Consider the following 12538-nt stretch of genomic DNA (forward strand, 5'->3'; position numbering starts at 1 on the left):
AAAGTTAGCAAGACCCTATCTAAAATACTAAAACAAGCCAGGCATGGTAGCACAAGCTATACATGGTGGTGCAGGCCTGTAATCCCAGTTACCCAGGAGATAAGGCAGAAAGATCAGTCAGTCTGAGGCCAGCATGAGCAAAAGGACAAGACCCTTCCTGGAAAACATACTAAAAGCAAAAGAACCAGGTATAGCTTAAGTAGGACACTGACCTAGCAAGTATAAAGCTCTGAGTTCAGTTCCCGGGCTACCCAAAACAAAAAGACAAATAATACATAAATATTAATCCGTATAGACAATAAGGGTTGACAGTTCATGCTCTTGTGCACTATGAAAACTGCCAAACAAGGCTCTTCACAAAACATGCATGGAGGAACAGGAAGAAGTAGGCCAGTAATCATCTCATTCCTAATTTACTACACAATATTACTGTGAACTCATTGAACTACAGGCTCCATAAGAAGATCTGACCCCAAAAATCCAGACATGGCATTGCACACAAAACAATTCTAATTAGCTTAGTCAGTCTTGCATCGCATACGCATTCCTACACTGACTGGTAAAAAAGCCAGTGATAGTTAGCTCCTCCATCTGCAACCCTCGCCTCCAGGACAGTGGCATCCCAGTAGACCATGCATTGAGGCCAGGTGGTCCAGGTGGCCAGGACGTAAGAAATGCAGAGAAATAACACAGGATCCTGGACAGCTACACATGCCATTGCTAGGCAGCTGCCATGCTAACCAGAGAAATTCCCCTCTGGCCCCTCAGCAACCCTGCTGTGTGCTGAGTGCATAACACAGTATTTCACCTTGTTTTGTAAGGGCATCTCGGAGAGCAGGTGTTATCATGGCTCTTCCATCTCCATCTTCACTCTTCCCTGTTCTCAACAGACTCATCTTCTCTTCCTGCTGGTCCTTTTCTCTCTGCATAAGATACAAAGTAAATGCAGAATTGGAGATGGACAAGGAAAGTAACAGTATAGGAACTAAGAACTCCTAACACTAATAAGAAGAGTTATTGCAAGCCAGGGCACAAACTCTGACCCCAGAAAGGTTACTTTCCATTGATACTGTGATCTAAGGCATACCACGAGTGTTACTTAAAAACTAAAAGCAGGCACTGGTGGATCACACCTGTAACCTAGTAGCTACTCAGGAGGCTGAGATCTGAGGATTATACTTTAAAGCCAGCCTGGGAAGGAAAGTTTGTGACACTCATCTCCAATTAACTACTAAAAAGCCAGAAGTGGAGCTGTGGCTCAAGTGATACAGTGCTAGCCTGGAGCAAAAAAGCTCAGGGACAGCACCCATGACCTGAGTTCAAACCCAGAACTGGCACCAAGAAAAATGAACAAAAAGCAAAGAACTGCATACAGAAACACACAAACTTAAATCAACAATTCACTTGTCTGGAGCTCAAACATCTTTAACAATCTAAGCACAGACAGCTATCTAGGAAATTACTATTTTCTATCGATTTCAATTTCCTCACTTAAAAAAAATAAAACCATTTCTTCATATACAATGCTGGCTAAGATTCTACTTACCTAAAACCCCTCTGTAATTTAATCATATCCACAGAGTCCATTTCCTTTTGTTGGAGAACAAGCCAACTGTGATACACTCACTCGGCATATTTCCACCATGACTTGGTGCTTTTTGCAACGTAAGCAAATTGTACAAAAAATCTGGGTAACCAGGCGGGGCAGCCTCAACTCGCTAACTGCAGGAAGGGGCGTGGGCAGTCTGCCCGCCCCGAGTACCCGCGTAGCAGCGAGCAGAGGTGGGAGGGCGGCGTGGAGGCCTTCTGCCTTGCGGCGCTCCATCAGGATGCGGCAGAACCTCCTAATCTTACGATTCCACTGCAGCTTAAATCGGAAGTGCGCGAGCACGCGGGGCTTCTGCAACGGAAAGTGGCGCCGCGGGGTGTGTGTGCCAAGCAGGCGGCAGGGCGCAGTCAGCCCGGTTTGGTAATGCAGACGGGAAACACACCCACAAGGGACCCGCGACTGCCCGGCGGTCGGCAAGGCTCTCCAGCTCCGCAGCCCCTCGGGGAGCCCTGCGTGAGGCCTGCACGGGTCTCGGCTGGAACCCCAGTCTCTAGCCCCCTACCCGACCGAAGACCCTGCCAGGCGCCCACCGCACCCCGTGCACCCCGACGCCCGGGCTGAGATCATCTCGCGTGTGCGCACACTTCCCATGCCGCCCTGCGGGCCGGTGCGGGACGCCCCATTCCACACACACACTGCGCTTTCAGGACGGCGCGCGGCCTGGGGAGGAGGCAGAGAAACCCGCCCCGCACGCGCCACACGGATGGCAGCAGCACGTACCACGAAAATACCATACGGATGGCTTTTTTAAGTTCATAACAACTTTATAGAGCAGAGAGCCCGATCTCCCGCCTGACAAACGAGAGAACTAAAGCATAGAGGGGTAAAGTGACTCCCACAGACAGACATACAGCTGAGACGGATGGGCCTGTAAAAGTGAACGGATAAACTGGGCGCCGGTGGCTCGCGCCTGTCATCCTAATACTACTACCCGCCTCGTGGAACTGTCTGCAGATACTTCCTAACCTCAGGGAGCTGATGAGGAGAGCTCACAGCTGCTTATTTTCACATTACTAAAGTTGGAAAAATACCTAACTTTTCCCTTTTCTTTCTGATTTGGTGATTTTCATGAGAGACTGTTATAAGAACACTGAAATATAATAAAGTGGTTGTTTTAAATTCTCAAACTCCATAAAGTCCAGAATCATTTCATTTCAAAATATAATTTGCATCAATGTTCAAATTTTTCGTTAGTGTTTTCTCCAGTGCCCTCTATTGGCCATGAGATGAAAAAACAAAGGAAAACCTCACAAACCACCCCAAATTTCCTGCCTGCCAGTAAAAACTCAAATAGAGCTTCCTGCTGGAAGTCTCAGAAATGTATCTAACTTAGCTACTTTGTGCACCACATTGACAGTTTTACCAGTGAAAATTATTCACACTGTCAATTAAGAACCATAGAACCATATTCCCTTTGGCCCAGGTTTATCAATTCAGTAAAAGTATAACCTAAGAAAACATTGTTTTTACAAAGTAAAAAAGGTCTTGGACCAGGGCTAGTTTTAACAGCAGAAAACCTGCCAACAGACTATGCAAACAACTCTGTGAGCTCTCCTTATCAGCTCCCTGAGGTTAGGAAGTATTTGCAGACAGTTCTATGAGGCAGGCGAATGTTCAAGGTCATTCCTCAGACATGAGGGGTTACATAAGTGTCCTGAGGAAAATAGAAGCTTCACCTCTACCTAATTGTGAGTGCTGAAGAATGACAGTGCAACACAAACTAAAGGTTATCCAACAGCAGGAGCCAATTTCAATATTCCCCAAAATGCGGGTACCTTTTCCTTCTTCATGTGATCCATAATTTTGCCAAGATCTTCAACATCAACCACAGAATTCAGGCTCTGGTGGCCATTGCTGCCATCCTCCTCCTCACTGCTGCTCTCGCAGGGCTCCTCCTCCTGGAAGGTAAATGCTTCACAGTAAGAAAGCACCTCCCACACGGAGCGTTCACCATGATTAAATTCCTACTTTAAAAAGCACACCACCTTAGGTCCTGAACCAGACTGTTAAGAAGACCGCACAAAGTGACAACAGCTAACGCCACTGACTTCCACACAGAAATGGCAAAGGAGATGAGACAGTAGGGCAAGTAGGGCTCAGTGAGGGAGCATGTGCCTGGCAAGTGCAAGACACAACTCCACCCCTAGAAATGCAGGACTGACTGCATCACTAGATTTCAAGTGAAAAATGTATTACATACTGGCCAAGCGGCCCAGTGCCCAATTCTCCACAATCTCTTCCTTAGCCTCCCACTTAGGATGTCACTACGCTCAGCACCAGGAGATGAGGGAAGGAGTTAAAAAAAAGTGAGTGGCAAGGACACCCAACCCTCATCCTTCCTCCAGAGACTCTACAGCAAAAGAAAGGAGTTAAGGAGTGAAGAGGAGTTAAAACATCAGATCCATGCTCAGTAACCCAGGACAACTTACAGAAGAGAAACCAGAGATTGCCCACCTTCCTGCTCTGCTCTGCTGTGCTGGACTGGGCCGGCCCCCATCCTTTCCCAGAGGACTGCATACCTAGCCCAAGCCTGACCTACAGAAGCTGGACTGACTCTGGTCTTTCCTTCATCAGGTCACAGGTACAAGGTTCTCTCATGACCCTTCAGACAACCATAGACCACACACACAACCACACAGCGTCTCTACCTGAGGCGGGGTCACCAAGTGATGCTGCGGCCATCTCAGTGTGTGCAAATACACACTCAAAGTGTGTGATATCTACACTAGGATGCCATCACTCACAAGCCCACATCTCAGAACCTCTCCTGTTGTAGGCAGCCCACAGCTGAAAACATCTCCAGAGACAGGAGTTCTTCAACTCAGTCCTACCCCAACAGATAATGTCCTCCTGCAACTCATCCCATCATGTCAAACCCCAGGTCACCTGAAACAGCCAACAATCAATCAAGATGTCAGTTCTTCTAGTTCAATGGTTCCCAACCACAGTGTTTAAACACACAGGTCTATTAGGCTTTCCCAACATATAAAAAACAGTGATAAAACCAGTACTGCCCACGTGCCCTATGCCCTTACACCCTCCTTTCCTGTTAACAAGCATCCTAGACCTAGACAAGACACCAGGTGTGACACTGCCCAAGCTCCTGCCTGACTATACTAGCACTTGGCCCTTACAGAAAGGTGAGAATCTCTTGACTTGCCTCTGCTCCACAGTGCAGCCATTCTGAACACAAAAGCAGCTAGCTATACCCTTACAGAAATAAACAAGCAGGGTTGTGTTCCCTAAACATTTATTTAAAATAGGCAGATGGGGGGAGAATGATGGAAGACGATGTGACACCTTTGGACAACTACTTAAAGATCATATAAAAAACAAATAAGGCCACAGGCACCAGTGGCTCACAACTGTAATCCTAGATACTCAAGAGGCCCAGATCTGAGGGTCACAGTTCAAAGACAACCTGCCTAGAAAAAGCCAAGAGATTCTTAGCTTCAATTAACAAGCAAAGAACTCGAAGTGGAGCTCCGGCTCAAGTGATAGAGTGCCATCCTTGAGTGAAAAAGCCAAATGAGAATTCAAATTCCTGAGTTCAAGCCCCAGTGCTGGCCCCAATAAAGAAATACATAAAGCGGGGGAGGAGCAAGGGGACAGGGGTAGACAATGAAGTGGGGAAAGGGAGAAGAATGCAGTCAAGAATTCACTGTATACCACAAAATTGAGTAAAGGAAAGGGTATGTCAAAGGGGGGGGTGAGAATGTTGAAGGGGTGACACTGATCAAAATGCCTTATAGTCATAATCTGCTTTGTTTAATGGCACCTCCTGTGTACAACTACTTAAAGGTAGTAAAAAATAAAAAAGAATAAATAAATAAGTAAACTTTAAATTAGACAGCTGTCTGGATTTGGCAGTGAGTCAGTTTCTGAGCTGACCTTGGACCCTCCTCTGCAGTCATTCCTCAGGCCTTCAGTTTGGGGCACACAGTCCCACATGGAGCATTTGTGGCCTTCACATAAATCTAAACAGCACTGCTTCTACCATGGCTCAATGACCCCAGGAAGGTTGAAAACTCCCTGCAATCATCAGGCAATACAAGTCATGGGATCCATCAGGACTAGAAGGAACGGAACACATTCCCCTCTCCTCAGGACTCATGGCTACACATACCAGGAAGTAGGAGCACACAAGGAGCCACCAGCATGATCACATCCTGGGCAGCAGGAAGGCCACAGAGCCATGTGCTCAGAACAAACAAAACTAACCCTGCAGGCCAGGTAGGCTCTAATGTGCTAATAGCAGGTACAGAAGTGCAGAGGAAATTTACAAACAAGAATTCAAGATGGGGGAGTGGGAAGGTGGCTCAGTGGTGGAGTGCTTGCCTTGCATGCATGAGGCCCTAGGTTCAATTGCTCAGCACCACATAAGCAGAAAAAGCTGGAAGTAGTGCTGTGGCTCAAGTGATAGAGTGCTAGCCTTGAGCTGAAGAGCTGAGGGACAGTGCTCAGGCCCAGAGTTCAGGCACCATTACCAACAAAAGAAAAAAAAAAGAATTCAAGATGGAAAGCTGCTAGAAGAGGACACAGGCAGTTGCTTAGGCAAGAGGCAGACTGCAAGCAGCAGCTATCAGTAACTCAGAAGTAAGTAGAGCCAGGTGCTGGTGGCTCATACCTATAATCCTAGTTATTCAGGAGGCTGAGCTCTCAGGATCATGGTTCAAAACCAGCCCAGGCAGTAAAGGCCCTGAGACTCTTATCTCTAATAAACCACCAGAAAACCAGAAGCAGCACTGTAGCTCAAGAGATAGAGTGCTTGCCTTGAGCTGAAGAGCTGAGGGACAGCGCCCAGACCCAGAGTTCAAGCCCACAACCGACCCGCCCCCAAAAAGGGGGGGGGGGCGCGGAGAACACTGCAATAAACCTGCCTTATATGTGGACTTAGGACACACAATTTTGACCAAATACTGCCAAATATAATAAAAATTAATCTTAAAGAAGAAATTTCAAAACAAGATTAAGTTCCCAGGTGCACATTCTGCCACTCATTTGGCTGTAAAAGCTTACATTATTATCGGTTGTGTTTATATCACTGGGGGTCTGCTGGGGTCTCCCTGAGCCAAAGGCAGGAAACAGCAACATACTTGACAGAACAGTTCCAGCAGAAATTTGATGAAAGGCAGTGTTTCGGTGCAGCTCCCATAACCACAAGCTTATGGGTACCAAGGGCCAATGTACAGCTCACTACCTCAGAGACTGGTTCTACTGGCAACAGAGAAGACATTCTAACAGGAGTAAGAGCACACAACTCACTGCAATGCTCTGGGAATGACAGGATGCTGGCCTGAGCCAAAGAACAAAGGGAACATGGAAGGCAAGGTGTTCAAACCCTCTTTGGTTAGCATGGAGATCAGTGTGGCAGCAGTGCCCCAACTACAATGCAGAGACATGTTCAGGATGGAGGGAGGGAAAAGATAATTGAGATGACTTACAGCCCTCAGCTTGAGGAAGGAAGAGGGAAAGAAGGACAGAAGGGTAAGTTTCTCAGTAACGCAGTAAAGTCATATCTCTTTAAATCCTGAAGGCACCTGTGAGAACTGAACACACGGGGGACAAACCTCAGTGTCTCTGTGATGCAGTCCCTCATGAAGGTGAGACTCCAGCTCCGTTTGCTCGGGGCCTTGCTGCTTGGACTTGCACTTGCCTCTCTTGCAGTTCCCACTGCAGGGCTTTTTCTCTCCTTTACGAAGAGCCTGCAGCCGGGAGGTGAACTTGGCCTTCCAAGCTCTGAAGTCAGCTTCGATGCTACCGTGTTTGCTCTTCACCACATCACAGTCGCCCTCTCCCCGAGCCAGCACACGCTGCGCACCCAGCATCCAGAGCCACTTGTCAACACTTCTGCCAACCTGCAAGACAGTGAGAGAGCTCAGCCCAGCTACTCAGGACCTAGAGATGGCTAGGAGCATAGTTTGAAGCCAGACATGGCAAAAAGTAAGACTCCACCTCAACTGAGCTACGCGTGGTGGCGTACAATTGTCACCTCAGTTAAAAAAGAAGGGGAGGTAGAAAGATCATGGTCTGAGGCCAGCCCTGGGCAAGACACAGATTCTATCTGAAACATAACCAAAAGCAAAAAGGGCTGAAGAGGCTGGGTACCTGTGGCTCACATCTGCAACTCTAGCTATTCAGTAGGCTGAGACCTGAGGATCAAAGTTCAAAGCCAGCCCAGGCAGGAAAGATGGTGAACCTCTTATCTCCAATTAATCACTGAAAAGCCAGAAGCAGCACTTTGGTTCAAGTGGTAGAGAACTAGACTTGAGTAAATAAAACTCAGAGATTGTCCAGGCCCTCAGTTCAAGACCCGGGACAAGGACACCTAAAACAAAAGGGCTACAGGAGCCCATTGCTATAGGAACCTGACTCAGGGCAAGTGCTGAGAGAGAGGGAAGGACTTCACCAAAAGGGAGTAGAGCCTGGCCTTCACAGGGCTGCATGTTAGAAATTCTTCCTTTACAGGGTCTTGCTATGCAGCCCAGCCAGGCCTAGAACTTACAGCTGAGTAATGGGATTGTAGGCATGTGTCCTTTGCCCAGCTAATTTTATTTTATAAAATAAGGGAAAGGATACAAAAAGCCGGGCGCCAGTGGCCCATGCCTGTAATCCTAGCTACTCAGGAGGCTGAGATCTGAGGATCACGGTTCAAAGCCAGCCCAGGCAGGAAAGTCCATGAGTCCAATAAACCACTAAAAAACTCGAAGTGGTGCTGTGGCTCAAGTGGTAGAGGGCTTGCCTTGAGCTGAAAAGCTCAGGGACAGCGCCCAGGCCCAGAGTTCAAGCCCCACAACTGACAAAAAAAAAGGGATAAAAAAAAAAAAAAAAAAAGAACCAAAGGATTCAAGAAAGCAAAGAAAAATCTTATTTATGTTACTGGGCACAGTGAAATAGAACTGTAATCCTAGCTACTTGAGAGGCAGAGATTAAAGGACTGCAGCTGGAGACCAGCCCAGGCTAAACAAAAAAATCTGTGAGACTCCATCTCAATCATTACTAAGAGTAGCAAAAAGTGATTGTCATCCCAGCAAGACCCTGAATTCAAATTCTAGGACCATCCAAAAAGAAATTAACCTTTTATTACATAATAAATGTTTTATTATATAAAAGTTGTCTCCACAGCTGGAATATTAGCTACCTGGTCATATGCACTATTATCCTCTATTTCTCTTTAATTAAGTGATTTCAAGAAACTAGTTTACCAATTTAGGAGTTTCCTTGGGCAGTGAAAGGTATTCAAAACCAGAGCCATTTGAGAAAAACCAAATGCCCAATGACCTTCTATCTACAGAGTCCTCCCAGGAGACAGGAGGCGGGACTTGACTGTTGCAAGTCCACCACTAGGACAGCAGATAGTACAACACAATAAACAGAGGCACCAGGAACAAAGGCGTATGCGCATCCACTGGGCATCCAACATGAAAGCATGACCACAATCAGCATTCAGAAAGAAAATCTGAAGGGCTGGGAGAGTGTTCAGAGGCAAGCAAGTACCTGGCCCACACAAGGCCCTGAAGAATAAATGAAGGGCTGGGAGGGCGCTCAGAGTCGAGCAGGTACCTGGCCCACTCAAGGCCCTGGTTCCATCCTCAGCAAAGAAAAGAAAAGGAGTAACACAAGAAGCTTATTAAATAGCAAAGTTTATAAATTATCTCACATACATATATGGAAGTGAGATCGTTTTTGGGGTTTTGCTTGGTTGTTTTTTTCCTGTGCCAGTCCTGAGGCTTGGACTCAGGGCCTGGATGCTGTCCCTGAGCTTTGGTGCTCCAGGCTTGTTTATTAAAGGAGAATTCACCTGTAATTTTGCATACCTTGTTGAAGTGGCTCAGATAGGCAGAGTTTCCCAAGCCAAACACAGCATATCTCATCCCCTCCAGGTAAGTTTTGCCATATCGAAAATCATGGGCTGCTTCCTGGAGCCATTTGCAGAACCACTGTGCGCTCTCGGTGGGCTGGCCATCCGTGTACGTGGCGAGTAGAAAGACACACACACCCTTACTGGTGGCCTAGGTAACACAGAGGATGCTGAATGACACGTGACCCCACAGCACCCACACACAAGTATTAGGACAGAAAAGCCCTACCTGAACACTGGCATATGATCTTCCTAAGTCAAAGGGCACTTTCCTCAGTATCACGTGCTTTCTTGAGTGAGAATAAAACTAGCCCTCACTACTGCCAGCCTGTCCCCGGTAACCATGCCAGCCACTCCAACCTGTTTTTCAAACTATAAATCTGAATGGGCACCAGTGGTTCATGCCTGTAAGCCTATCTACCCAGGAGGCTGAGATCTGAGGATCACAGTTCAAAGCCAGCCTAGGCAGTAAAGTCCCTGAGATTCTTATCTCCAGTTAACCACCAAAAACCAGATGTGGCATTGTGGCTCAATGTGGTAGAATGCTAGTCTTGAGCGGAAAAGCTCAGGGATAGCACCCAAGCCCTGAGTTCAAGCCTCAAAACTCACCAAAACAAAAACAAAAAACAAACAAACAACAACAAAAAATAACTTTATAAATCCCTATCACTTCTAGTTTCCTATAAAAGTTATCTGAGGGCTGGGGCAGGGCTCAGAGGTAGAGCAGTTGTCCAGCATGCAGAAGGCCCCAGGTTCTATCATGAGAACCACAAGGGGGAAAATAAAATACTGGAAAAAGTAAAGCAATAACTTTCAACTGTAAGGGCCTGAGGGCACAGCTCAGTGGTAAAGCCAGGGACAAGCGTTACCCAGACCCTGGGTTGATTCCCAACACTTAGCATGGTCCTCTCTCGGGAAGCAGGACTGTGAGAGTTCTGCTAGCCTGGTACGGAATGGATCCCCAGCTCCAGGTCAGGAGGTAAAGCACACTGGTAGCACACTATAGTCTTGCCTGCAACATTTGCTAATGACTCATGACAATTCAGTCGTCTGTACTTCAGTTTGTTTCTTTGAGAAAGAAATGGGCAGTGACAGCTAGGCATTTAGCCACTAAGGGGCCAAATCTGTCTGCCACTACACTTTTTATTTTTGTCTTTGAGACAGGATCTTGCTATGGCTGCAAGACTGGCCTTGAACATTTGGGCAATCCTCTGGGTCTGTCTCTAAGTAGCTGGAACTAGTGTCAGTACTCCCAGCTTTACTGCTTGTTTTTTTGTTGGTTTTTTGTCAGTTGTGGGGCTTGAACTCTGGGCCTGGGCGCTATCCCTCAGCTCTTCAGCTCAAGGCGAGCACTCTACCACTTGAGTACCACTTCTGGTTTTCTGAGTGGTTATTGAAGATAAAGAATCTCCTGGCCTTTCCTACCTGGGCTGGCTTTGAACCACAATCCTCAGATCTCAGCCTCCTGAGTAGCTAGGATTACAGGTGTGAGCCACTGGTGCCCAGATGCTGCTTGTTTTTCTTTTCTTTTTTTTTTCTTTTTGCCAGTTGTGGGGGCTGAACTCTGGGCCTGGGCACTGTCCCTCAGCTCTTCAGCTCATAGCTAGTGTCTGAGCCTGGGCGCTGACCCTCAGCTCTTCAGCTCAAGGCTAGTGCCCTACCACTTGAGCCATAGCACTACTCCTGGCTTTTTTTCTGCTTATATGGTGCTGAGGAATCAAACCCAGGGCCTCATGTATGCAAGGCAAGCAATCTACCACTAAGCCAACTTCCCAGCCCTGTGCTGCTTGGTTTTTAAATAAAGTTTTAATGGGATATAGCACACTCATTTGTTTACAACATTGTCTATGCTGTTTTATGCCACAGTGATAGACCAAGGTCCAGAAAACTAAAGGTATATATTACCTCGCCCTTTGCTTCTTCAAACGTAAGTGCATGGGCTGGGAAGTTGGCTCAGTGGTAGAGCACTTGCCTTGCATGCATGAGGCTCTGGGTTCGATTCCTCAGCACCACATAAGCAGAAAAAGGTGGAAGTGGCACTATGGCTCAAGTGGTAGAGAACTAGCCTTGAGCTGAAGAGCGGAGGGACAGCACCCAGGCCCAGAGTTCAGGCCCCACAACCAAAAAAAAAAAACAAAACCTAAAGACATTAGAACTAAATGGAGCCCTTATTGGAAGAAGCGCAGTCCCTGGGTTTGGCTCCCCAAAACTGGAACGATCTCAGACTCTCCACTTCCCACATAGTCACAACAGATCATGACACTGCAGGTTTGGAACCACGGCTACAAAGCAAACCTTCCTGAGTGGTCATGACTAGAGGGGAGAGAAGGATCCCAGTGGAGATGGACGATACTCAGAGATTCTAAATAGCACTACACAACAGGGCCACGTACTGACAGAGTTCTGTAACTCTGAACCCATGTTCTCTGCTCCACCACGGGGCTAGCAGACCATGCTCCCACAAACACCCACTACCATGCTAACAGCTCTACCCTCATCACAAGGAGATGGGAACTGCAGACCCCGAAGCTTTCTACCCGGCCTCCATCCAGGGAGTAACAGCAAAGGAGGCTACTCTCATTTACTTCCAGTAAGCCACAAGATTGTTGTCTTCCCCAGAATCAAGAGGTCAGTTAAACTGAGGTGATCATTTGGTTTGTTTCTCTGAAACAGGGTCTCGATGAATAGTCCAGGGTGGCCTCAAACTCGAGATCCTCCTGAGTACTGGGATGAACGCCTGGGCCACTGCCACCCCTGCTCTAAGTTTTGCAAGTTTGCTTTGTTTTTGCCAGCCCTGGGAGTTGAACTCAGGGCCTAGGCACTGTCCCTAAGCTTCTTTTATTCAAGGCTTGTGCAGTACCACTTGAGCCACAGAGCCATTTCTGGCTTTTTTTTTGTTTATATGCTATTGAAGAATAAATGCAGGGCTTTAGGCATGCTAGGCAATCACTCTACCACTAAGTCACCTTCCCAGCCCCTGCTATAAGTTTTGACTGAAGAAGAGTCACGGGGCTGGGAAGGTGGCTCAGTGGTAGAGCGCTTGCCTTGCATGCCTGAGGCCCTGGGTT

General features: G+C 47.3%; 1 protein-coding gene across 1 annotated transcript in view; it reads right to left on the reverse strand.

The window, feature by feature from the left end:
* The window catches only part of LOC105998465 (S-adenosyl-L-methionine-dependent tRNA 4-demethylwyosine synthase-like), an 83099-nt gene that overhangs the window by 63442 nt on the left and 7119 nt on the right, over positions 1-12538 (reverse strand). The window contains exons 4-7 of the mRNA XM_013033174.1: positions 9427-9621; positions 7180-7467; positions 3385-3507; positions 809-923 (exon numbers count right to left, since the gene is read on the reverse strand). Of these exons, the coding sequence (XP_012888628.1) occupies positions 809-923; positions 3385-3507; positions 7180-7467; positions 9427-9621 (721 nt within the window). The remainder of the gene's footprint in view (positions 1-808; positions 924-3384; positions 3508-7179; positions 7468-9426; positions 9622-12538) is intronic.

The sequence above is a fragment of the Dipodomys ordii genome, unplaced genomic scaffold, assembly GCF_000151885.1.
Source record: "Dipodomys ordii isolate 6190 unplaced genomic scaffold, Dord_2.0 Scaffold164, whole genome shotgun sequence".
Lineage (NCBI taxonomy): Eukaryota > Metazoa > Chordata > Mammalia > Rodentia > Heteromyidae > Dipodomys > Dipodomys ordii.